The sequence below is a fragment of the Vigna radiata genome, chromosome 7, assembly GCF_000741045.1.
Source record: "Vigna radiata var. radiata cultivar VC1973A chromosome 7, Vradiata_ver6, whole genome shotgun sequence".
Taxonomy (NCBI): Eukaryota; Viridiplantae; Streptophyta; class Magnoliopsida; order Fabales; family Fabaceae; genus Vigna; species Vigna radiata.
The window spans coordinates 41,567,510-41,595,099 of NC_028357.1; the positions used below are offsets into that span (position 1 = coordinate 41,567,510).

At 32.5% G+C, this 27,590-nt stretch overlaps 2 protein-coding genes, 1 long non-coding RNA gene and 1 pseudogene across 7 annotated transcripts; 2 read left to right on the plus strand and 2 right to left on the minus strand.

Moving 5' to 3' along the window:
* Positions 1-8: 8 nt before the first annotated feature.
* Positions 9-2,407, minus strand: LOC106767249. Of its 3 annotated transcripts, none has more exons than XR_002668744.1 (4): positions 1,953-2,407; positions 1,628-1,862; positions 1,091-1,165; positions 9-998 (listed from the first exon to the last, which is right to left on the minus strand). It is a non-coding gene; the product is annotated as an uncharacterized LOC106767249 (long non-coding RNA). The 3 variants fall into 3 exon arrangements; XR_002668745.1 differs by having other exon boundaries at positions 1,628-1,812; positions 1,953-2,406; XR_001376143.2 differs by having other exon boundaries at positions 1,628-1,759; positions 1,953-2,405.
* A 5,174-nt stretch (positions 2,408-7,581) lies between these two features.
* Positions 7,582-10,317, plus strand: LOC106766456 (annotated as a pseudogene).
* A 5,409-nt stretch (positions 10,318-15,726) lies between these two features.
* On the plus strand, positions 15,727-19,628 carry LOC106769227 (disease resistance protein At4g27190). 2 transcript variants are annotated; one of them, XM_014654755.2, is made up of 2 exons: positions 15,727-15,902; positions 16,465-19,628. In XM_014654755.2, exon 2 carries the CDS (start codon positions 16,473-16,475, stop codon positions 19,305-19,307), a length of 2,835 nt encoding a protein of 944 aa, XP_014510241.1. In that variant the 5' UTR covers positions 15,727-15,902; positions 16,465-16,472; the 3' UTR covers positions 19,308-19,628. The 2 variants fall into 2 exon arrangements, with proteins under 2 accessions (XP_014510241.1, XP_014510240.1); XM_014654754.2 differs by having other exon boundaries at positions 16,317-19,627.
* Positions 19,629-19,903: 275 nt separating this feature from the next.
* On the minus strand, positions 19,904-23,200 carry LOC106767316 (putative pterin-4-alpha-carbinolamine dehydratase). Of its 2 annotated transcripts, none has more exons than XM_014652177.2 (5): positions 23,015-23,196; positions 22,107-22,192; positions 21,911-22,034; positions 21,757-21,825; positions 19,904-20,281 (listed from the first exon to the last, which is right to left on the minus strand). In XM_014652177.2, the coding sequence occupies exons 1-5, from the start codon at positions 23,040-23,042 to the stop codon at positions 20,193-20,195; spliced, it is 396 nt and encodes a 131-aa protein (XP_014507663.1). In that variant the 5' UTR covers positions 23,043-23,196; the 3' UTR covers positions 19,904-20,192. The 2 variants fall into 2 exon arrangements, with proteins under 2 accessions (XP_014507663.1, XP_022639453.1); XM_022783732.1 differs by lacking the exon at positions 19,904-20,281 and adding an exon at positions 21,062-21,622 and having other exon boundaries at positions 23,015-23,200.
* Positions 23,201-27,590: the final 4,390 nt, after the last annotated feature.

Genomic DNA, 27,590 nt, shown 5'->3' on the forward strand with positions numbered 1-27,590 from the left:
AGTTTAGATAAAAGCAATGAAATTGTTTTCCCTATTCATAATACAAACCTAACAAAGTAGAAAGCAAAGGAAAGACATGTTGTAATTAAAAGTGAAAACAGAATACCTTAACTAAACCAAGTGATTTCTAAATTTTTTATTGAATAATAATAAATGCATACCAAATTGAAGCATCATATGGAACAACTAATCAACCAGGGATAATAACAGAAAGACTAATGAATTATTGCTACGAAAGCTGGACAAGAATTCATCACTAGTTGAAGTATTTTAAAAAGAGAAACAAAGTGGAAAAAATGCTACTTTTTTTGTAATTATTAAACCAAATGACACCTAAATTTCACTTTATAGTTATACGTGCATACGAAATTGAAGCATCTATAATACGAAACAATCACTCAACCAGAGAAATGACAAGAAGAAATAAAGATTTATTCCTACGAATGGCAGACAACAATTCATCAATAATTAAATTATTTTATGAGACCATCCTATTTAAGAATATACAGCCTGGAAGATAAACATTTATTTACCTAAACAGTATATTTGTTATACTTCCCTAAACTTATTACTCAAGCGTAGGAGTATACACAACTGTATCAGTATAGTAAACAAAGCACATGAAACAGTTTTGTGTGACCGAACACTCTTGCCTAAGACATATCAGCGTATGAAGTGACAATTTAAGACATAAGAAAACAGCTCACAATAAATTGGATTGCAAAGCAGGAACATTGCGAATAAGTAAGGTAAAAACCGTAACCAGTCCAAAAGCTCCAGCAGCAAACCACTCAGGTACGGCTGCCATTATAAGTAACACCAGAAGTACAAATCATGAGCTTTACAAAAAATCATTTTTGATCCACGATGTTGCAAGAGCTAAAACAAGTANCAGTTGTCTCTGGTTGTAAAGTTGTTCTTGGAACTACAANAGCCACTNGCTTGTCATCCTCTGGATTTACTAAAAGAAAAAGCTTGTACTCGTCTCCAAATTTATCCTACAATAATAACCATGCATAACTATAGTTAAGACACTGATTGGAATCGCTCACAAAACCACTCAAGCAGAGAAACAGAAAATACTACACACTTTCAATCTCTTAGAAATTTTATCATAACTTTTAGCAGCTTGCCCTCGCAAGTTCCCTTTGAACAGCACTCCACCCTAGCAGAAAAGAAGGACCCAATCTTCAAATGACAATTTTATTTTCATGTTTTCTCCTTTTTAGTACTCAAACTAAAATTGAATCCATGAAGTAATACTTCTAAAATTTTTTAAGGAGATTATAGTAGCATACAAAATTGATGGAATAAGACTGGCAAAACTAGGTACCATTTTAAGGATTTAGTTTTTGACAAATGGTGGTGANGCAGACTTATTAAAAATATTTTATCACAGCTTAAGAAAAACTCCTTTACACATTATAAGTAAAAAAGAAAAGAAATTAATGGCATAAGATAAATTCCTGAGTACATTATGTCTGTGAGTAACAGCTTTTATAGAAGTCTTCGACAATAAGATAATAAACAATGAAAAGAGAGTGCATGTGTGCGTACAGAACAACCTTTGGCAACGNATTTGCATCTAATCAAACTTATAAGGGAAATTCACTAAGCCAAACATTACCTGCACGTCACTTTGATCCTTATTTGCATCACTAAATTTGTTTAGTTGTTCTCCATCTACAGGAGGAGAGGTACTTTGCACAGAGGAATCTTCCGAAGGTAGTGTTTCTTCATTTTTATATGCTTCTTTCTCCTAGGTAAATTAAAAATTGCATATTGTCAAGGTAAAAGTGAGCATGCTGACTCCTGAAGTCAAAAATCAAGTCAAAAATCTTCATGATATCACACTTCAATTTCTGAAAACCACAACGGCATTTGAAGCAAAATCAGCAACAATCGAAAAACAGAATGATATCCGCTACATAGAAAAAGAAATTTGTACCTACCTCAGGTTCCGAAACAACTTGAACGAAGTAAACCGACAACGCGAATGAGGAAAGCCGTGGGAGCGGTGAAAACGGAGATCAAATTCGAAGCAAGAGGTGCAGCGGGACAGAGGAGGGAGGAGATTCTCGCGAAAAGCCGAAGGAGCTGCTAGCGAGAAACTCATGGTTCCGTTTGGAGCGAGCAGTGCCTCTAATTCAGATGAAACCCTAGCGCCATTGAAACGAATGAAGATTGAAGAAATCGGTGGAGAAGATGAAGAAGTAGTGGCAACAAAGAGGAATCAATTATCCGCTATAATTTTTCTTNAATACCCGCGCAATGATATTTTCTGCAGCTCCTGGGACAGAGAATGGAGGAAAGAGCACAGATGGAGTTAACGTTCGAGAGAGGCAGCTCGAGTGAGGGTTCGAGAAACTCGAATTAATGAAACCTATTTGCAGGTCCGCATATAATATCCGTATGTAATATTTTTATTACATACGGATCAAAACCGTATATAAATATCAGTGGATAATAACCATTTTTTTTGTAGTGAGGTACCTTTTTCACTCAAGATTTAGAAAATCTTTATATGTGTTCTTTCTAAAGAAGAGTATATGAAGGTACATGCCTACAAAGGCGTCAAAGAGATGTGGGACACGCTAGTGATCATATACGAATGTTCTAGCGAAGTCAAACGAAACAAGCTTAGTCTGTTCACTAGGCAATATGAGTTATTTACCATGCTAGACAATAAGAACATTCAAACCATGTTCAGCCAATTCCAAAAAATTCTAAATGAATTGAATTCTTTAGGTAAGTCATGAAAATTTAGATCATATTGACAAGATTTTGCTCAACCTCTCTCGACAATGGAGACCACGGGTAACTACTTTGAGAACTTCAAAGAACCTCGACGATCTAAGTCTTAAGGAGTTAGTTGGCATTCTAAAAGTTCACGAGTTGGAGCTTAAGATGGGATGCTAAGAAAAGAGAAAAACATTGACCTTCCGTTTATGGCTTTGTTGTATTTCGGAGACCAATGTGAAATGCTGCCTTAACTTTGTTGTTATAGGTACATGGACACAATCATTATAGACCAAGGTCGGTCTTCCGCTTATGGCTTTGTTGAACCTTAGACCATTCAACGTTCTGGTAACACAGTTGAAAGCAAACAAAATTATTTGCAAACATAGATGGTTGAGTCAAATAGAGACGTATACCTTGTGCAACACATTGATGGGTATGTTGTTTTATGTAAAAGTTAATTAAAGTTTACTTAATTAGTTTACTAACTATTTATGACTTTCCAAACAGGGCTCACTAGCAGCTGTTGGTCCTCATTCCCAAACAATGTGCAGTTGTATTCTTATGTTTGCTACAAAGGAAGATGAAAAATGACTTGAGAAACATGCTTCAAGGGTAAGTGTTTCGTCAAAAATGACTTTGAAATTCATGTTGTCCTTAATTTTTTATGATTTGATACTTATATTAATATTAGTTTGTGTTTTAATGTAAATAGAGTAATGGGTAAATCTCGAGGTCAGCTAAATTAAGTCCTGTATCCAAAGGTTGTGTGCATTTATAGTTTTAATTGATTTACCATATGTTATTCAATGATCTTAATTCTTGACTATATTTAGTTTGTCATTTTAGTGTAACAAGCAGCTAGATTCATGGGAATGTGGCTACTATGTGATGTCAGATTAAGACCATCATTCGAGTTGGCATTACAGATGATTGGAATGAGGCAATCATGCTTACAAACTAAAACATCACAAATGAAATTTATCTTTGAACATATATCAAACCATAATGAATCTTTCTTAATTGTGCAACGCTTCAACAATTTATCTCCTATACTCGAAGACACGATAAAGCAGTTAAGGCAGGAGTAGACAACTTATCTTCTGCAAAATTGGAACTAGGAAGACTTATATTTGTTGTTGAACATTACTTAGGTTTAGTTTAAGTTTATAATTTCACAGTTTTGGTCTTGGATTGATTTATAGCTGAAACACAAATTTTATTATAAATAATTGTTCTGGGACAATTTTCTGATTTTCAGGTGTGGTTTTATTACAAAAATAATTTTTTTTTTAAAAATACCCAATAGACGTCGGTTAATGTCAGGTCCGACGTCTCAAGACATCTGTCAGTGCACAAACAGACGTCTATTGAGTTACATTGGACAAAACGTTTCAGGGCCTATAGACGTCGCGTCTGGACACATCAGACATCTATATAAATGTCTATTGTAACTACATCCGACGTCTATGTAGACGTCTGTGATATACAGAGCCGAGATCTATATAGACGTCGGTTATATCCTGCCCGACGTCTCATTAACATTATCCATATAGACGTCGATTCCATATGTGATGTTAAAAGTTCAAAATAACTGACGTCTAAAACTTTTTCTACACTAGTGTCAAACTTGTAATTTAATAGTTATATATGTTGTTTGTTTTTTATGATGATTTTTATTCAGGTTGTATACTTGTTACCATTACACACTAGTTAATTACTGTTTTCAAAACTGATTAAAATAATAATTGATCAATAAAATATTTTAAAAGAACAAAACATCATATTAATTCTATTTTATTTCAAATTATTAAATATATAAACTATAATATCTATTGAAACGACAAACGTCTAAAAATCTATTCTATTATTTTATAATATACGATAATAATACGATAATAATATGTAAGTCGATGCTTTTACAAATAATAAAATAAGTATTTGTGAAAAGCATAATGATATTTAGACAACATTTTTTTGACAACATTTGAACATTGATTATGTGTCAATAATCAATATGTGATTAATCAAAAATTATTCCATAATCAATAATAATAATTATAAACATTATTATGAAATAATTTTTTACAAATCATATGTTGACACATAATCAATATTCAAATGTTATCAAAAAAATATTGTCTAGATATCATTATCTCTCCCATAAATGTTACGTGCGCACATTCAAGTGTCCACCAGTCAAAACTTATATTGACATTTTAAGAGAATTTAGAAAATGTACGGAGCTTTTAAAATTTTATGATTTTACTAATAAATTAGTATTTATGTTTTTTCAAATATTTAATTTTGCGTATTTATATTTCATTAACTTTTGTCTATAAAAAAAAGCGTTTTAAAAATGAAAATGAGCTATTTTAACTTTTAAACTTTTTTCATTTGAAATTTAATTAGGATATACGAAAATAAAATAAAAACGTAAAATCTGTGAATAAAAAACAATTGATGATGCAACGTATTTTATTAAAGTTATTTACTGAACTAATTCCTTTTCGTTTTTACATTTTCTCCTTACCAGACTTTTGAGTTTCACAGTCTCTGATAAATAACCCTTACCGCATTCATAAACTGACGTCGTTGCCTATCGCCTTCTCCGACCGCCGCTGTCTCCGGCCGGTTAGCCTCTTCTGCACTTTCCGACCATTGCATGCTTCTCAATTCTCGTCCACACGACGAAACCCATCACTGAAGTTTACGTAGGAAGTACTATGAATACCATGCATTTGGCAATACAACACAGAAAACCCCTCGAATTTTGTTGCTTTCATTTAAAAAATAATATGAAATCCCCAATTTTACTCTTCTTTTTAGTTTCATCCAGTGTATTGGACTTCTGTTGTGGGTTTATGGAATATGTTATGGAAGTAATTTTCTTTTCTTTTATGAGAGTCGTAGAAGTAGCTACTTTTCACTATTCATGGTTTCCTTCAAATTTTGATGCTGATCCTCTATGCGATATGATGTTGGAGGGGACTAAGTTTAATCTATTGGAGTGAAGAAACACTTTTTCATTTTTTGGTTGATGCTATTGGAGTTTTTTTGTTGAATGAGGATGAGTATTCCATTATTTATTGTTATAAGATGTTGCATTATATTTATTATCTCTTTAAACATAGCTTAAACTAGTATTTTTTTTCTCTGTCCATCTTTTGCCTATTTGCTGAGACCAAATCCTAAGAGAAGAACTGTATGTTATTGTGGAACATGAGAACATGAAGTTATAACCATTAGGTTATGATTATTCAGATTGTGTGTTCAAGTATAAATTCAACACGATTTTTTTCCGTTGTAGCTAAAAGATTAGGCAGAATTCGTAATTAAGTATGAAATCTGAAGCATGAAATTTAATGTATTGGTTGTAATTGAATGATCATTGCTTACAATAACCAATAGTTCTCACCTGACGTGTATATGTAATACTTGTGTTAGTTGTATTTGGCTTTTTTAATGGTCACTAGTTTTCTATTATAGTATACTTATATTTTGATAATGTATAATTATTTGAAGATAATATCTGTTTGCAGCCTGGATGACTCAGTTTTGATGCGAGGGTGAATTTAATTTGTTGCAAAATGAAAACTTTTGGTGGGTTGTAAGATCATTTATATGTCTAGTCATCGTGTATACCGTAGAGAATTCGAAATTGAGTACAGAGCAGCTGTTGATAAATTGATTGTTCTAGGCTGGTGAATTGAAATGATTATAAGTGCCAAATGTCACTTTAAACAGCCTGACTAAGGTTTTCGTGTGAGAGAAAATGATACGCTGCTCTTGTTTATGATTTTTCTGCTTCAGAATTCATTTTGGGGTGCCATGGCAAAGAGAAAAGGTAGAGGACGACCAAAGGGGTCCAGGGTTCAGAAGAAGGTTAAAGGGAGTGAAGATGCTGAATTGGTCATTCCAAATACTCCCTTGAATGTGGTGAAAGTTGAGCCTGACTTTATTGAGGAACATGAAGGAGGTATACATAGATTGACTTTATCATATTACCCTTTTTACTTGTATACTTGTATTTTACTGTTTCTTTTTTTGGTTGTGAGAAGCATATGCTTGCTATTGTTTATATTAACTGTGTGATTCAGGTACCAGTATGCCTACGAAAAAAGGACGGGGAAGACCAAAAGGATCACAGGCTAAGAAATTTCAAGAGAGTGTCCACAGCATCTTGAATAGTTGCATGAATCCATCTAAAATCGTTGAAGTTGGTCTTGACAGTGAAGAACCACAAGATGCAGGTATGGTTACGATAATACCTGGCTCTGATTTCTCATTTTACTATTTTATTCAGTTCATCTTTCCTCCAGTTTACAAATATTCTTAAATGTTTAGAAATTTGATGGATTAGTATTGATAGTAGGACAGCCACGTGGCATTATAGAACTTATTTGTCTATGCCAAAATATGATGTTTGGTCATATCAAGACGCTTATCCGATGGGAAAAGTTTGTCATGATAGCTCTGATAGTGAGTGTTGCTTTGTTTTTCAAAATATTTTTTGGTAATGATATTAGGAAATATCAAAATATTTATTTCTTTACTTGCTTGGTACGTTGATTAAGGTAATGCGACAGTTATTTTCTCAACAGAGTTCTTAACTGGTGTCTCTCTTTCATTCTCTGCTTATCCCTTCTTTGTTACCTATGTTGAATGTAGCACGCCATCATCATATATTTTCTCAAACTCCTTGGGGTCGGAACATTGAAGAGGACATGTATACTGATCAGTGTCTTATATTCAATATTTGTTGCATTTAAATACAGTTGTGTCCAACAAAAATGGCCAAGAACGACCAAGTGGTTTGGGGCAGTACTGTCAAGAGAATGCTTACGAGAACTTCTATTGCAATCAATCAAATATGATGGAAGTGAGCCTTCGATGTAAGGAGGAGCAAGAAGCTGCTGGTACTGGTTAGTATATGTTCTATTTATAGCTATATACCCTCGTTTATGTCAAGGCAATTTTAAGTTTGTTAGAAAAAAACCTCTGGGTAATACTGCTATTGGGAAAAAATGGACTGCTTCAGCAAATTTAATTCTGTGCCACCTAAACATTTACTAAAGCATGCTGTTCATTTGTCTCAAAATTTTCAGTTGCAGTTTTTAACTTCGCAGGTTGTTCTATATGTCATTATTAGCGTTGACTGCTAGGAACTATTTCAATAACAACTGACTTCTTTTCAACCCTTTCTCATTTGTGTATGTTTAAGATGAAGTTGACGAGCCTAGGGAGAGGGGATTATGGCAACCAATAGAGTCAATAAATCAAGAGAACCATCAACAAAATGCAGGTGGAAAGTTGGACGTGTTCATTTAAGTGGTGGTCGTTATTTCTGTCTATAAGGCTTTATTTGACACTTCTCTTGCTTTTTGTCGTGTCTCAGATACGATTGTGAAGCCTAAAAGAAAGGGAAGAGGACAGACAAGAGGGTTGTCACTTCAAATGAAGCGTCAACAGAGTGCAGATGGAAAGTTGGATGTTCTCATTCATCCTACAAAGCTGGCGGCAATAGGTCCAGGCCGCAATGATTTCATTACTGATCTTTCTCTTATTGTTCGCCAGAATGCACGTCTTAATGTGCGCCAGTGGAAGAAGGTTCCACAAAGTACTAGGGATACAATAGTGCAAAATATTCTGGTATGTTATGACAATGGTTATGTATAGTTTTCATCATGATTTTTGTAACAATATCTCAGGTTCCTATTACTCTGGTTTAAGAGAAAACTTACCTTGTTTTGTAAGGCTGTTCCATTTGGTCTGTTTTTTCCTTGATTTATTCTATTAATCTATTCAAATATGTGGGTGCTTGCGTGGATAAATTAGCTTCTTTGGTTCCATTTTTGTTAACAGAACAATTGGAGACTTCCACATACAGATATGGTACGGAAGGCTATTCTGCATGAAGCAGGCCGCTTATATCAGAATTGGCGCAGCAGGCTTCATGAGTATTACTTAAAGTTTGAAACAAAGGACGAGGCCTTGAAGCATGTCCCTAGTGATGTTAATGATTCTGATTGGCAGTTTTTGGTTGATTATTTTAGCAGCCCTTATTTTGAGGTACAATATTTTATGCCCGTCTATATACCTTTCTGCCCTTTGAATGTCAATAAATTTCATGACTTGCTCTATGTCAATCTTCAGATAATGAGTGCAAAAAACAAGGCAAATAAGGCAAAACAGCTGATAAAACATACTACTGGGTCAAAATCCTTTCTAGCAACCAGCTATGATGCAGTGAGATTTCTGCTTAACGTTTGTTCTTATGATTATTACGTCTAATTCTATGAAGTTTTCTTTATAATGCTAATAAGCATATGATATTAACAGCGTGACCCAGTGACAGGAACGGAGCCCGATATGCAGACTTTTTGGCAGTTGACACACAAAAGGGGAAATGGGGAATGGATTGACGAAGCGTCTAAGGAAATCAATGTAGTTGAATTTCATATCACTGTTATACTTTTTTCTATATAATTTGATTTGATATTCACTGTCTTCTCTAAATGATCAATTGTTCATAGGACAAAGCTGCTCAACAAATTAATGAGAAAAGATGCCAAATAGAATATTCACAGGAAGGGGGAGAAACAAACGAAGAAGAAATTATCAGTAGTGCCTTCCAAACATTGGTTGGGAAGAAATCATATATGCGTGGTTTTGGTCCTTTTGGAGCAGAACTAAGGTCATCATCGTCATCACGCTCCGATAAAATTCAACAGCTGCAGGCTGAATTAGATGCCCAAAAGAGAGAGACAGAGAATGCTAGGAAAGAATGCGATGAAATAAGAGCTAGACTTGTTGACGTTGAATCCCATCTAGAGGATGAGCGGCTGAAACGCATAGAGCTAGAGGCTCGTCTCTTGGATCGTCAAAATGAGATACAGGAGATCAGCTGTCAGGTTCAGAACACCATCCAAGCTGCATTGTCTCAGTATCTTCCTCCAGTAAGTATAAAAGATAAATATATTGATGCTCAGTTTTATGTATACATTGGTTTAAGCTGACTTTAATTCTGAAATTTGTGAGTCAGATTCGAATTTTCATTAATATTGCTTTTGAATCAGAAGAAGCATTCGAATGATTTTCTGAATACCAAAAGATCTGGCCTTTGTTATCAGAACGTTTGGCTAGATATTTTAAATTGTTGTGTATATTATCAATTTTTACTGTTATCCGTTCATGGATGGATTGAGGCTTTTCACTGTTAGATGTGTGCGTTTCTTCTTTTCATTTTTCATATGAATGTTGCGTCTTTAAAATTTTCCTGTGATGTGTTCTTGTTTCAAAATATTCTTGTGGATAGAAAAGCGAAGCCGAGAGCTCAACGAAGAATAAAAGAAAGATCGCAGAGCTTGAAGCACAGCTCCATGAAGCAGAGGATGTGATAACAGATATTAGATCAGAATTAATTAAATATCGCAAGGATCAGGAAAGTTAGAATGAAGTGGTTCTTCATATGCTACAATCTTACTACTAAATTTCTTATGTTCGAGTAGCTGCTACTGCTAACTGGTAAACAGACTTATTTATATTATATACCTTTTCATCTCCCAGGAATCAATTTGGTGCACTGTAAATGTTTGTAGAAGTATTTACTGGGAATTAAAGAGTTTCATGTATAGCTTTGGTGGGACTTTTTCCAAACCTTTATTTGTTTAATTTTAGATACTGAGTAAAGCTTTTAAGCATTATACAATATTTTTTACATGACTTTTTAAAATTTTATTAAAGACTAAATATACTTTTAGTCATATGCTCAAAAGTATTCTTTTTCTTTTTCTTTTGATTTATTATATTTATTATGAAGATTTAATCAAGTGATATGATTATTTAAGTTTATTAGATTTTTGTTAAATTTAACTTTATATAAAACGACTATTTTGGTGGTCATACACAGATGAGCAACAATAGTATTAACATTGTGTAACTTCAAAGACAAAAAAAAAAAAAATAGCATTTTGCAAAATTGGAGAAATGAAAAATGACCTTTTTTTTTTAATTTCGGGACTAAAACAAATAGTGCTTCCAATTTAAAAGGCAAAAAACATGGTTAAATCTTTAATAAAATTTGAAAAAATCATATTTTCATAAATGTTTAGTAAGTAATTTAGCTTTTATACTTAGTTATGTAATTATTTTAGTTCGTATACAGAAATAATAAAATTAATTTTATTTAAAAAAATATTGGGATTGAGTAAAAAAAATATAGAAATTAAAATGAATTATCTATATTTTCTTGTATCTCCTTTTTTTTCTTCTTGCACTCCTCTAAAATCCATAAACCCCAAATTACCCCTAATTACAATTATAATAAAAAGGTAAAACATGTTTTAGATCTAAGAAACATGTTTCGAATTATACATTCTAGAATGCATTCAATAAATACTCTTTGGAATCTATATTTCGAAATATAATTCTGAATCTAAAATACACTATGGATCAAACAATTTTGAATATATTTAAGAATAATTACATTTCGAAATATATAATTCTAAATCTGAAAATACACGGTGGATCAAACAATTTTGAATATTTTTAAAATTGATTACATTTTGAAAGACACAATTTGGAAATTATTTTCAATTGGCAAATAATTCCTTACAACTTCTCCTATCATCACACATATCATTTTGGGTTTTACCATCTTTACATTAAGTTTCATCCATTGCCATTGTTCCTATTTTCATCATTATCTGATATTCTTACTGAAATCTAAGTGGAAAAAAAAAAAACTTGAATTCGTAAAGGGTTTTGATGAGATTAGTTCATGCGATTAAAATTTTTTACATTAAATTAATTTTCTTCATTGACACATACCTAAACATGAAAACAATCCACTTCAATTGAAATATAAGTGTTTGTTGAGCATGTGAAAAAGAACTTACATTAAGTTAATTTAGTTGCAAACAATAGTACAATGTTGATCGAGACTAAATCCTCGAGAAATACATTCTATTTTGTAAATTTGTTTATCGGTAAGAAGTTCCTAGAAGTACATTTTGACACGTTGTCAACATAAATTCTGATTTTAATTATGTATTGTTAATGTACAATACATCAAAAGGACATTTTTCAAAAGAGATAAGTAATGTTAAAAACGTATAGCACTCTGTAAGACAATTGAAGAATAAGAGATTGATGTGACAATTTCTAATGATAGTTAGAGTGATCCTCAAAGTAGATCACTTAAGACATTTGTAAAATAAGATTAATGTGATTATTTTTAACAATGGTTGGAGTGATTTTCAAAGTAAACTAAAGAAAATTGTGGAATGAGATTGATGAGACCATTTTCAGTAATGGTTGAAGTGATTTTCGAAGTAAACTACATAAAAATACGAATGACACAAAAATTCGTTCTCAATCTCGTCTCTCTTTAAATTATTAAAATATTCATAATTTATTAGGTGAATATATATATATATATATATATATATATATATATATATATATATATATATATATATATATTATTAGTATTATCTTAAACTTTAGTTTTATAATTTTTCTTAATCTTTCACAATACATTTTTTTTCTCTTTACTGATTGTTTGGTTTGTTCTATATTTACAAAATTCACATATATCTTTAAGGTATTTTTGCTCTTTAATAGAAACAAGGTCTAATTTGGTCCAACAGAACACATGTGAAATCAAAAGAAAATAGCACAACAAAAGAATATACCAAACAATAGTATTGTATATAGGATTTTTTTTGTTAGGTATATTCTTCTGTTATGTTATTTTCTGTTTTAATTTCACATGTGCTTTGTTGGGCCAAATTGGACCTTGTTTCTATTACTCTCATCACACACAACATTTATGTAGTTATGTTCTGTTGAGATTTAAAACAGATATTTATCTTTGTAAAGGGCTTAATGGACCCTTCTCATGTTCTATTATTTATATTGATAAAGAGTTGATACAATAACGAGATGGAAGGTCAAAGAACTGTCCTAGACTACTAGGTACAATCATTAGAGATAACCCAACACACTACTCCCTACTTTAGTCCTACTGACTACACTAACCTAGGTAGAGTTAATAATTATTCTAACATGTTCAAATGGTGTATTATCAATTATAGTGTTAAGTAACTTTTATATTCCACATATGAATAAATGTAGTACTTTTTAATATTTTTATTCATTGTTTTTTCAAATGAGAACGTTTGACTCTTGATTTTAATAGTTCAATTGCATAAATTTTTCATTTATTAAGTAATATAAATAATTTATCTTCTTTATTCTCTTTCATCTTTAAATTTATTTTTTTCTTTTGAAAACCTTTTATTTTGCTAAAAAGATTTTAATTATCTTTCAACAATTCAACTAATTTGATATAAGTTTTTTTTAGATATATAAGACATTTTCCATGTTATCATATTCCTAACTATATATTTATTTATCATTGTGCGATTTCGTCTAAAGATGTGTAAAAAAAATTTAAGACAAACAAGTGAAAATTTTTATTTCACTAAATATTTTTATTTGTTGTGTATTTTATAATGTAAAATACTATTTTGATGATTTTTTTGTATAATTATTTTTATTTTCTAACTTATTATCATAAATTTAATTTTATCATCACAATTCAATAAAGACCTTTCATTTACTATAATATAATAATTTGATATCATTGTCATGAATTTTATTTATTACCATCTATCCTAATAGAAGTTTAAAAGATGAAATTTAAGTTAAATTTCAATTATTATTAATTAATTTTTGTTAGGTGTTATTTTGAAAGATAATATAAAGATATAGAAAATGACATTTTAGAAGGGGTAGTAATTTAAATATAGTGAGACTCGATTATTTTAATATTATAATGCTTTGATATAAATAGTTTTTTTTTATGAACGAGTTTTATTATTTTAAAACATATTATCACTCTAGAAATCACTTTTCTAGAGTTCTTTGACTTTTATCTAATATTTCATTCATTTTGTTCGTTTGATTGAAGAATTCCATATAATTTATCCTTGTGGTGAGTTCTCCAATTTGAACCGACTAGTTTCTTTGTTCATCTAAGTTGAGTTTCAATCATTTTTCTTGGTCTTTTTTTTTCATCAGTTACATGTGAGCATGCATCTTTTTAGTCATTTATATGTGCCTTTGTTAATCAATAATCATAATTATGTCCATATCGTTCTTATGGTGTTTCTATGTGAAGACAAAGCATCTGCAAGTTAGGAGGAGCTTCGTCGGTTAAGGTCTTGTGAATAGTTGAGTCAGGTGAGGAAAACTAGTTATTTTTTGTGTGCATGAGTTTGATAAATTTGATGATCTTCATGTTGTTGCTCTAATGCAATTGAAGATAAAATTTGATTATTTTTTATGAATTTGGTATGTTTTGAATGAGTGTCATGTTTTAGTGTTTTTTGGTTGATTTTTTGTTAATTGAGAGAATTAGAATTTAAGAAATTGAGCCCATTGGTAAGTGTCTTAATATTAAAAATTGTTTTTGACCAAAGTACTAAGAAATGAATACCAAATTAACCAATTAAACATGTCTCATTTCCCCTAAATCACATAATTTCATCTGATGGTGACAAACTAGGAGCATTTTAACATAAAGCCGTTAAGCACAAGTTTTTATCGTCGAACGTCATATTTTGTGAATGTCTTGATATTAAGCGATACCAGGACATCGTTGAGCGCAACTTTTGTGAGAAGGATGGTGCTAAACATTAGAACTATCGTGGAAAGCCACTTTTTGCAAAATGTTTGACACTAAATGCTACTTTTGAGTGCTAATTTGTATGTTGCATCTTTTTTTCTTCTTTGGTGGTATGAAATAGATCTGTAATGGAATTAATGTATGCTTATAATATTGTTTATTATTATTTGTAGTGATGAATATGGTTGTAGACAAGTACGATGATGGTGTTGAGAGAATTTCAAGGAGAAATTCTTTGTGGTGGTGATCTTAATGTATGCATTGACATTTAGGGATTCAATAAGGAAATGTCCCGACATTCTACCAACCATTCAAGTCATATAAAGAAAAATGGTGGGAAGGAAAAGAATGGCAGAAGATCTTAGCCACTGGACTATTTTGGTCCTAGGTGCGAATGAGACTAACCTTGTGAGTTGTAGGATGATGACTCTGCAAAATATACATACTATTACAGTGCACGCTTCACATGAAGCCCAATTAATGTCAATAGTATGTATCAAGATAATTGAATTTAATGTCAACTCTTTATGTGTATCATGATTTATTGTCAATGTTTAACTTATATTTAATATGACTTAATTATTTTAAGATAATTTTTTTTCACACTAACCTCATGGTATGAATAGATGAGAAATATATATTAATTTAATGTGCCTCTAATGGAAGGCATGATGACAGTATTTTTTCGATTTATAATAATTTTTTGTATAGAAGTTTTCTAAAACTTTAAATCATCTTTATTTGTTTTATAAACATTTTATTTTTACTGTTATATTTTACTAATAATGTCTTATTTTATTTATAAGTTGCTAAAAATGGATGTTTCATATAACATCTCCCCTATAAATTTTAAGAAATAGATATTCTTAGTTTAATTTATTTTTCTAAAGATTGAAAACTTTCATTGTATAATGTTTTATTTAGCAAAACATAAACAAACAATATACAATATTCTATAAAAGATTAATTTAAAAAATATCGTAGCAGAAAATATTTTCTTTGTCATTTTGTTACTCCGTATTTAGAAGACGTACCTTTGTAATACTTTCTTTATACCACTATAATAACCATTAACAGGGTTATTTACGATATAATTTAACAGTAACATAATATGAATTTATTTAATTATTTAAGGATTTCTAATAAAATATGAATGCTCTAACATTCTATAGGCATGTATTATAAAATAAAAGTTTACATAAAGTAATAGAATTTTTTTTAAAAACAGTAAGGTACTAATATTTTTATAAAAAAAGAAGAAAGATAATCTTACAGAAAAGGCATGAATATCATAGACTTCATGCGTTGACTCAAAGAAACTCAGAGAGCAATTACGAAACACCTTGGATTCGTCATTTTGAAAAATCAGAACAATCTATGCACAAGAGTTGCTGGCAGAAGTAGACACCATGAATCTTTTTTCTTAACTGTCAGCATGGATTCTAATTCTTAACTGTTGGCAAAGAAGGTACACATGAATCATTCTTAACTGTGTTTGCTCCGGTATGTTTCCCTCAGATAGATCCCAATTCTCATTATCACTCTTGTTCTAGCTAATTTCATTTGTATACTAGTTTCATTTTAACTGTTGCTAATTCCACACTCACTGGTTTTACTTTATCTAAAAATATATCCGTAAAACCTTTAATATTAACAAACAAACAAAATATTTGTGTGCTTCTTAATGATTACATGAAATTTTGTAAAGGGTGATTAATAAACGGTTCGATGTTAGTTTTTACATGTTGAAGCTTTGGAGTGTTTCATATTCATATTGAATAACATGATGTGTTTGTTTATGCTTCAAAATTCTATACTGCTGATTCCTAGGGTTGAAGTTGTGTAGTAGTTTTACGCTTTCAGCTTTTCTTTGTTATCTTAGGCTTTCAAAATAATGTCTGGGCTTGAACTTGTTGGCCCTCTTGTTGGAGAGATGGGATCGATTGGGGTTGGAGAAATGCATACTACAATTGCATCTAAAATTGCATTTTCCAAAAATCTGGATGACAATTACAACATTTTGGTTAAAGATACAGAGATGCTACATGCAATAAAGAAGGATAAAGAGATGAAAGCTCAAAGAAACAGCCATAAAGATACTACCAATGCTTACAAACTGTGGACAAACAGGGTATCTGAGGCCACTGAAGAAGCACAGAAGCTGAAGCTTAAATATGAAGAAAAGACCCTACCCTGGTGGCGGATTCAAAAACGTTCCCATCTAAGTGAAGAAATGGAGAAGAAGAGCAATTGTGTTCGTCAACTTATGAATGATGAATGTTTAAAAGAATTTCTTGTTGATAAACCACCAGAGCCTGTTTTAAAGGAGTTAAATGTTCCACAGATAAGTGGATATCCAACCCTTCAAGGCGCCTTGGATAATACTCTGGTTTTGCTGAAAAATAATAAGATCAAGATCATTGGAATGTGTGGAACAAAAGGGGTGGGGAAAACAACAATAATGCGGAATCTAAACAACAATGAAGAAATAGCTAAACTGTTTGAAATTGTCATCTTTGTAAAAGTCACATCTAATGATCGTAAGCTTCAAGAGAAAATTGCTCATCGGTTGATGTTGGACAAAGGGGTCAACAATGAGGATAGTGACGATGTTGCAAGAAGAATACACAGAGAGCTAGAGAAGAAAAGATATTTATTAATTTTGGACGAGGTTGAGGATGCCATCGATTTGGAGCTGTTGGGAATCCCAAGTGATAATAACAATGGCAGTAAGGTGGTAATTGTCACTCGATTCCCTCTTGTTTATAAGTTGAATAGGGTGCAGAGGGTCATCAAAGTCGCGGAGCTATCTCCCGATGAAGCATGGAAGATGTTTAGAGATACTGTCCATGCCTTCAATCCTAAGATTGATTCCCCTGACATTCAACCAACTGCAAAACTTGTATGCAAAAGATGCTCTCGTCTTCCACTTCTCATTTACAATATAGCAAACTCTTTTAAATTGAAAGAGTCTGCTTCTAGTTGGTGGGCAGGACTTGAAGATCTTAAACCGTGGCCAGAACTTCAAAGCCAAGGTTTAGAAGAATTGTACTCGTGTCTGAAGTTCTGTTATGATGAACTAAACGATAAAAGGAAGCAGAAATGCTTTCTATACACTTCACTGTATCCTGCAGATAGCAAGGTTTACTCTGATTATTTAGTGGAGTGTTGGGCAGCACAAGGTTTACTTGGTGACATAAATGATACAAGGTCATATCAAAGTGCACGCAATTGTGGTATTGACATATTAGAACATCTTGCTAATGTCTCTCTACTAGAGAAAGGGGAAGCAATGATATATGTTAACATGAACCATTGCATGAGACAACTTGCATTGCACATATCCTCTAAAGATCCTGAGTGTAGCTTTTATCTCCAAGACGGTGAAGAATCTGAAAATCTCTCAAATTCAAGAGCTTGGCAGCAGGCTAGGTGGGTCTCTATGAGACAAGTACATGAGTTACGAAGAAGTCAAGATTGCAGCACGATTTTGACACTGTTGCTGAGAAAAAATCCCGAGCTAACTGCACTACCAGAGTGTTTTTTTGAGAACATGAGCAGTCTACTTCTGCTAGATTTGTATAGTAGCATGATTACACAACTGCCATCATCTCTATCAAAATTGACTGTTCTACGGGGTTTATTCTTGAACAGGTGTGAGCTATTGGAATCACTATCATCTGAAATAGGATTACTTCAATTTCTAGAGGTCCTTGACATACGTGATACTAAAGTAATTTTCATACCTCTACAAATTGGATTCTTGACTAAGCTAAGATGCCTGCGAATCCCATTCATTGCAAGTGAAGATAATGAAGCTCAAAATGTTCATGTGATTTCAAAGCTTCATAGGTTGGAAGAATTAACTATTCAAGTCATATCCTACGAACAGTGGTGCAATGATGCTAAAAATGTGCTGGCACATGTGGCTTCTTTGGAAAATGTAAATCATCTCAGATGTTGTTTTCCCTCCTCAATCATTCTTGGAGAATTTCTTTCAAGAAGCAAATCATGGCATAGGAAGCAGAATTCATTTAGATTCACTGTAGGATGCCAGAACTCAAGGCGACCTCAAATACTTGAATCCTTTGAATATAAAATTACTAATTATTTGAGGTACTGCAATGGTGGACAGAAGGATGACCCGGCAATTATTGAGGTACTACCAAAAACTGATGCATTTGAATTAGTCTGCCATAAAGATATAAAAAAATTGTCCAATTTTGCTGGCATAGCTTGTTTGGAACGCATTCGTGGTCTTTTGATTGAAAGATGCAACCAAGTTTTGACAATTGTGTCAGGTGAAACAAGTAGGAATGTCATGAACGGAATCCAAATAGAAACGGCAGTCATCTTACCAAATTTGGAGCAACTTTATTTGGAAAATTTGCTCAATTTAAAATGTGCTTTTAGAGGCCCCCTGCATAGTGGAACATTTTCCAGATTACAAACTCTGTCATTGAAAAATTGTCCAAGACTGAGTCAAATTTTCAGCAATGGAGCAATTCAACATTTTTCAGAACTTCAGAAGCTGAAACTTGAAGATTGTTCAAAAATTGAAGAACTTGTCGGAGAAGACATTGAAAGAGAAAGGGATGTGCTTCCAAAACTGGAAATACTTCTGCTAGTTAACTTGCCTAACTTCAAAAGTATATGCGCAACTCATACATTGGCCTGGTCCTCTTTGGAGCTGTTAAGGATACATAACTGTCATAAGTTTAAAACTTTACCACTGGACAGTGTCAATGCAGTCAATTTAAAGTCCATTAAAGGACAGCAAGAATGGTGGGCTAACTTGGATTGGACAAACAATGAAGAGGTTCTTCAGCGATTGCAACCCATATTTGTTGCTTCCAATGAGTATTTTTCTTAAATATTTTCTTTCATGCTGTTGAATGTCAACAATAAGATGTGCTTGCTTGTCATTCCTTACTTTAACGGAAGAAACTAAAGAGAAAGGCAGCTTGTATTGTATTGTTTTATGGTTTATTGTGTGTTTGTACCTAACAAACTTTTAGACTTGGAACTAAGTCAATTAGAATGTGCAAGATGTGCTTGAGTTGAAAAAGAACCACTAATGTTTTCTCATTCAAACTTATATTACTTTTTATGTATATTATTTGTCTCTATAGTTAATGGGATAATGAAGTGAGAACCTCTTCTATAAGTATTATTAGAGATATCACGTCAACTAGAAATAAGTTCAAATTATAGTTTATAAATGAAATATAAATCACATCTTATATATCAGATTTTTGAAATTTAGTTAGGCATGAATTCATTTGTTAAGAAGTCTATTATAGCAAAATTCGTTGGAGCTCTTGTTCCACAACCACACCTTATAAGTAAGATATAATTTTAGAAGTAGTTCTATTCATTAAAACGATCTAAATTGTTACTCAAATTTAAGTAATTGTTGGATCAACAAAATAGGTTCCTTGCAAAGACAGTCACATAAAAAAAAGAATAATAATAAAAAAAAATATCATTATCTAGCACATATACAACAAGCTTATCTACTGAGGTCTTGTTAAAAACAATGTCATCATTTTATATCTCAAATACGTAAAGTGTAATCACTAACGTTAATAGGCTTTTGGTTGAAAAAAGATCATTCCAAAGATTTTCTACGAAGCTATAAGCAGTCAAGTAAATGAAAATACTAGCCTGAAAACAGAACTCGATGCTATGTGAGATGCTCCATTTTAAAACAACATTACTGCCAATAGACTAGGTAATACTCCTTAGCATTATTGACTCAGTCAGAAGGCTTCCGTCTAAGTAGGTCAAGCACATCAAGCTTATCGATCTTAGCAGCAAGTATGAAGTCATTTTCTGTCAACCCACCTGCAAAAACATGAAGCTCGTTTATGGTATTCTATGTATTAGGTAGTAAATTTAAGAAAAATAAATGTTTAAAACCAAAAAGGAAGCAAGCTTATTGAGCCTCCAAATCTCTGCTAATCTTAAAATAGAGCATTTGTTAAGCTATGATATTACCGAAACCATCTACTACGGATGCAAATGAGTTTAATAAGTAGCCATACCCAGGGGCTTAAAAGATAGACACAAAATCAATATCAAAGATCTAAGAAGTATATCATGATATCTTTAGCATATTATCATTTACTAACATTTGTGCTATACGAATGAAATTTTCTAGTAAAGGTACAAATTAAGGTACAGCTTGTAGGAATTTAGTAAGAAAATGGAAAGGAAGACAGAAAAGGAGGGAAAACCCGGTGAAGCATAATTAACAAGACTATGGAAAAGAGTATTTAAGAAAAAAAAGTTGCACAATTTCCGTTCATTCCTATCGAAATATATTCCTCCCAAGACTGAATATGGATAACATGAAGAAAATTTGGTACATGATTCAACTATCTTACCTATTTATTTTAGTGATTTGTACGTCGAAAATACATAAAAATGATCAACATGTCTATTTGATTCAACTGTTTTCCGTCATTGTCTAAATAAGGAAGACAAGCGTATTATTCAAAAAGGAGGGTTTACTCGAGAAAAAAAAATCAATTTTCATCTCTCTTTTTTTATTTTTAATTACAAAAAAAAAAGTTACTTTTTATTTTATTTTATTTTTGAAAATATTTTACTTTTACTATTACCTATAGGAATATTTGAAAAGAGACAACAAGATAAAAACTAAAAACGAAAGCAAAACACATTTTCTTAGACCAAGCATGTCCTAAATTTTTCTAATATAGCACATTTTCATATGTTGTCTTCACTGTTAGCCATTCCACGGCTTCATTGATTTTACTTCCAAAATACTCTATGATCTCAAAGGGGTTTTCTAGTTGGGCTCCTATAAAGGTATCTAAAACCCTTTTCCTTTCTAGTTTGTCTTCATTTTATGTTATTCTCACGACACATACTTTCTGCAAAAGAACAAATAGAAACTGAAGCTTATTTATTTATGATAGGAGCTTCTAGGGGGACTCGGGTAATCAAAGGGTAAGTTTCATAAATCCACTGAGTATGCTATTTTTCTCTCTCTCCAAAGAGGGAGGAACTCATTGCTTTCCAGAGAAGCAGTGATTAAAACCAGAGTCCTTTGTAAACATATGTGGGTTAAAATCTTCAACGTCTTTCCAGAGCCTGAACTGTGCTGATTTAGGGTGTATCTTGGAACCGCAAATGGGGGTTCACGCTTTCCAAAGCTTGAGTCTGAGAAGAAAAAATTGTGCCTTTTGCGTCAAACAAATTTGTACATGAACTAACACATGGTACTCTCACATTATTTCTTATCTACCAGCTTGTGATTGTATAACTTAAAAAGTTGAACAATGAATAATTCATACCAACAGCATGAGTCCAAATCTCTATAGTAACATTATTCCAGCCGACAAGGTGAAGATCAGGATGATGACCTGCATTATAAACATCCTCTTGGTCACATATTGTATGCACCCTTCAAAATGAGACCAGTGACAAAACGAAAACAGAACACGATACCTTCACTTTCAGCAAGAACAGATACTATTCTAAAAAAATCCAATCCCTTGGAGAAGGTCCTCACTGTCCATGACCGCCTCAGCTTCATGACACCACCATCGTTTACCAAACTCCACTCAGGAACCTAACCACTCAATATCAATAGCCAATACCATGAGTCATGAGACTTATAAACCTTGAATTGACAGATACAAACCTGTGGCATTAGAGTCTGTGCTGAATCCTCACTCATGGGCCGTAATTCCTTCAGATTGCATGGCACACATTTCTTATCTGTCAGACCTAAGGGAGAACAAAAGAAAATTTATCTAAAAAAATCTAGAACCTCTTTTATAATTTTCATATCCCAAATTTAAGTACATTACAAAATCAAGTTTTTACTGTAAATATAATAAATAGAAAAAACTTGAAAGACTAACGATTTCTTATTAACTAAAATTGCATGAGGTAGACCGAATCAGAATGCACTTTAACTTCAAATGCCCAGTCTTGTTATCCCAATATAAAACTATGGAATATACAGTGTCATACGGTTGTTCCTTAATTAAAGAAGCCATGATCAAAGTAAGCAAAGCAGCTCCAGCTAAAGAACATGCAGAAGAGAGGTATATAAATACATAAACATGTAGTATATACAACAAAGTTCCTAAACAACACTGTCAATCAACAAAATTCCCTGGGGGCAATGTAAAAGTGAATTGGAAAGTTCTGTTTTACCACTAGAATAGCACAAAAGAACAAACCCACAAGAGAAAAGGGCCAACTTAAATTTGTGTATCACATGCAACAGGTTCTGCAACATCAACTAGAGTAATATTTCACAACCACAAGGCATAGAGACGAGCAGCATGTCCATTTTCAATCAATTTTTATTCCATTCAGCACTATCTGTCATGTTCGCCACATTTTTCTAGTCTCGGTGATGCAAATGTTGCAAATCTAAGAAGAGAGATCCAATTTGATGAAACTAAAAACATGGCCTTTATACATATCATTGGAATGACAAGTACCAGAAAACAAAAATCAATTAGCAATGAATACACATCTATATAGACACTCGGAAAGCATGAGCATCTGAGGAAGTTATTTAATGCATGAACGCACGTGTAAGCGATCTGTGAGAAGCAGCCATGTCTGGAGCGAGAAAAAGGTAATGGTAGATTAGGTTGGAGAGAAGCACAAGGAAATAGGAAACGAAATGGGAATAAATGTACAGAGAAAATGGATGAAACAATCCGCTGCGCAGAGGGTGTCACCTTCTCTGTCTGATCCGAAAATGTGGCACTGCCACGCGGGACCTTAAATTATGTAATTGGTTTAGCTCGGTACAAAGAAATAATATAATTAATAAGTTAGGTTAATTATTTTTTTCGTAATTATTATTTATTTGCACGTATCCAATTTTTCATTTTGTTTCGTTAAATGTTTATAAAATTTGATAAGTAGATCTTAGATTTAATTAGTCTTTCTCTAGATTTAAAAGTTTTCAATGTAAATTGTCACTTAGTAATATCTTGGTAAAATTGTATTCTCATGTGATCTTTTAACCATCAAAATAATATTTAATACTTAATAGAAAAGCAATTATAGTATATCATGATATTTGCTTAACAACTAGATATTACAAATTATTATATCAGTATATAATTTGGATTTGGATAAAAATATTGAAACTATTATTGAGTTTTTTCGTTTTTATTTATTGAGTTTTTTTTATGTCTTATCTAATATTGTTTAGTCTCACATCCACGAGAATGGTTATTTTAGAGTATATATATATATATATATATATATATATATATATATATATATATATATATATATATATATATATATATATATATATATATATATATTATCTTACAAATTACAAAAATATATGGAATTATCGATGGAATTCTACCCACGAAATTATTTTTGTCGGTAAATGATGTATTATCGGCGAATTTTGTTGATGGATGTAAAAAATGTAATTACTGACGGAAATTATCCTTCGGTAATTACTGTCGGCTAAAATCTTTTGGTAAATCTGTCAGTAATTCATCTTATTTTTATCGACGAACAAAATCTGTTGGTAAATCTTTCATTAATTACCGTCGGCAAAACTCTTCGGTAAATCCGTCGGTAATTCATCTTATAGTTACCAACGGACAAAATTCGTCGGTAAATCCTTCGATAATTACCGTCGTCCAAAATCTTTTGGTAAATTCTTCGCTAATTCATCTTACAGTTACCGACGGATAAAATCCCTCGGAAAATTCTTCGATAATTATACCAAAGGATATATTTCGTCGGTAAATTTGTTGGTAAAAAGAGCGGCCCAGTTTTCCCCCTCTCTATGTGCATAAGAGTATATTTTACTCTCTCACAAATGAGTTTCTTCATTTTTTCTTTACTCTCATCTCAAAAGCAATTCTTATCTTCTTTACAATCAATTTTCTCTCTCATGCAACCATCTTCCTACATTGTTACTGTTGCATTAGAGAGCACCACCCTACCGTTGGAGAGCACCACCGTTGTTGTTGGAGAGTGTCACCGCTGCCATTGGAGAACGCCACATTGTCGCACCACCGCTGCCGCACCACCTCTGTCGCACCACCGCTGCCATGGGAGAACACCACCGTTGTCGTGGGAAAATGAAGAAAATATGGATTTTTTCCAAATTTTAGGGTTTCTAAAACAATTGGAGAACCTATTTTAACCTTTGATTTTGGTTTTGGAATGAATTGGATTGTTGTTTTGGTTTAGGAATGAAGAAAGTTTGATAAAAAAAATTTGAAATTTGAGGAAAAAGAAGAAAGGGAAAGAGGAAGAAGATGAACCAGATCGAGATATTTACCGACAGACTTACCGACGGATTTTTCCTTCTGTAATTATCGACGGATTATGTGGAAATTACCGACAGATTTTTCCTTCGGTAATTACCGACGGTCGTAATAGTTCGTCGGTAAATATTACCGACAACATTATTACCAACAGAGTTATGACCCTCGGTAATCCGTCGAAAAAATGCCATTGACGACAGATTTGTGACATTTCCGATAGATTTTTGCCGTTGGTAATTCACCTTGGTGATAGGTTTGAAGTTCTTATTGTAAATCAATAATTTGAAACTTATTGTCATGGGAGAATCGTTGAAGAAGATCAGACTATATACCAGAAACGAGTTCCATCTACATATAGATTGCTTGATAGAGGTGGCACGAAGTGGGTAAACCAATAAATTACCATTTTGTTACATCGTTGCCATGAAACAGGAGAAGGCAAGCAGGGAAGATTGTCAAGAACAAAGCATTCTTCACCTTTTGTTTCTAGGGCAACAAGCATATTATATTTCCATTGTTGGAAATTGTTATTCATAAAAAAAAAAAGGAGGAAACCATGACAAGAACGAGGTTTTCTCCTGTGTGTAGAAATAGAGGATTGGTTGGGTTTGTGAGGTGATCAGAATAATAGGTGGCCATAACAAGAGACAAAAGACAATTGCATACGATACCATGTAAGAACTAAACATATTAAACTTGATTGTTTCCTTATTAGACAAAAAATCACATAGGGTCTCATTCACGTTCTCCATGTTCCTTCTTCACGAATGTTTTCACCAAGTCCTTACATCCTACTATTTTTCGGACTATTATTTCCAAGCTTGCCCTGTACAATCTCCATGCCTAACTTGAGCAAGAGTTATAAAGATTTAGTGAAAATTGAACTTGTCAAGTTGTTCCTTGCCAAGCTTTTTGTTATCGAGTTTCTCTTTGGAAACCCAAACTTATCAAGCTTATCCTCAACAATCTAAGCTTGTCGAGCTTATCCCTAGAGTCGAGCTTATCCACAACTACCTTTTTTTGTTATTTTTATTAAAAGATTATATTCTTCCTTTGTACAATCTCCTATAACTTTATAAGAGTATAGTTTATGTCTTGTTATTAAATCTTTTTATATTTTATAAACCCAATGTGCAAGTTCATATTGACTTACTATTTTTGTCAAATTCATGTGCCATTTTTTTCTTCTTTTCCTTTCCTTATGACCTTTGCTTTACTCCAAGGTATAAGTTGAATATCTTTTTAAGTTGTTAAATATGTAGAACGACTCCTCGCGTTCAATTTAAAAGAGGAATGATGATGATATAACTTTTCTACACATTTATAGTTTTATATACACAGACATAATTTTTTATTCACTTAATCATTTTTTAGGTCCTTATTTATACATAAATGTCTCAAACAGGTCCTTATATTATTTTTTAGCTCAATTAGGTCCTTATACGCGTAAAATTGATTTAATTGCACCCTTGTCATTAATTTGAGTGAACAACATTAAGAATGTACTCACGTGGCATGCTGACTTTGCAAATTTGAACCATGTGGCAGAGTTAGGTGGCATTACGTGGTATAATACGTCTTAATTGGTGGCATTACGTAGATTTTAGTTATTTTAAGTTACAAAAAACTAAAATTTAATTAAAATACGTGTTTTGCTAAATTAGGAATTTTGAGGGATTTTTTTCACAGGCGAAAGTTACGAATGTAGGGTTTTAGTAGGTAATTTCTTTTTGTTCAAAAGTGGGGTTCACTTAATCAAATTAGTTGTCCATCAACAAGATTAAGGCTTCGCCAGAGGATTTTATTGTCATTTATCGGACGTTCTTCACTAGAATTGTCGTTGGAGGTGAATCACGTGGAAGGTTAGTAAATGCGGTTTTGAGTTTATTGTTGGATGATTTTTTTGTTTTATGTGTTTCAATTTTGCAAACGTCAATATAGGGGATGTCCCCTAATGTTGTGTAAGACCCCTTTTTTTCCTTTTCTCTTTCTTCTTCTTCTTTTACCCCTTCCTTTGTATCCTTCTTTTTCTCCTCTCTTTTCTTCTTCTTCCACTTTCCTTTACTCTTTTTCTTCCCTCATCTCACACTCATCTCTTCTTTCACTTTCTTTTTCAAAAACCATAGAGTAATGGAAATTTTTGGGCGTGAGAGAAAGAGAGCAAGAAGAGTAGACTTCTTCCTCTTCGCGGCTAGGTTCTAATTTGGGGGTTAGGGTTTCGAAAAGAGGTTTTCGTTTAGCGTCTTGCGATCTTTGAAATTTTAGTAAAAGAGAAGAAATTTTAGGTAAAGGAAGCTAGACTTTGTCTTGGTTGTGTTTGTATTATAAATTTGGTGTCTCTATGAGTTATAAATGATTTTGAGAAAATTGGTATGATTGGGTGTATAACATGTTGAGATTGGTATTGCGCAACAGAAAGGATTTAAAGAGCGTGTATCGGTCAATAACCAAGATTGGAGGGGTGAATTGGTTATTCTTTTAAAAATTGTGATTTTTTTAAGGACTTATTTCAAACAGTTTAAATGCTAAAAGTATAGTGACAAAGAAAATCAACACCAATGATTTTATCCTGGTTCGAATCAAAAGATTCTACGTCCAATCGTTAATCACTATAAACAACGATTAACCTTTTCCACTAAAATTGTTGTTTCAAGTTACAAACAGGTTATATGGAAAGATTAAAAGGCAGAGAACAACTTCCTTCGACACACGATGGAAGAACCTGCTCAATCAACTTGAACAGAACCACTTCGACCTTAGACCCACTAAGCGCGAGCTTTTCCTTTTCACAAGACTTGATTTGAGCACATTAACACTTGAAAACTTCCTTAGACTTTTTCTGTATTCTCAAATGG

Excerpts from the sequence above, each read along its gene's own strand:
- LOC106769227 (XM_014654754.2), top strand. The coding sequence starts at position 16,329 with ATGTCTGGGCTTGAACTTGTTGGCCCTCTTGTTGGAGAGATGGGATCG.
- LOC106767316 (XM_022783732.1), bottom strand. The coding sequence starts at position 23,042 with ATGGCTGCTTCTCACAGATCGCTTACAC. Across the intron at positions 21,826-21,910 it reads TGTTCTTGCTGAAAGTGAAG|GTCATCATCCTGATCTTCAC; the intron begins GTATCGTGTTCT and ends TTTATAATGCAG. Across the intron at positions 21,623-21,756 it reads GATTTGGACTCATGCTGTTG|ACTCAAGCTTTGGAAAGCGT; the intron begins GTATGAATTATT and ends TTTTCTTCTCAG.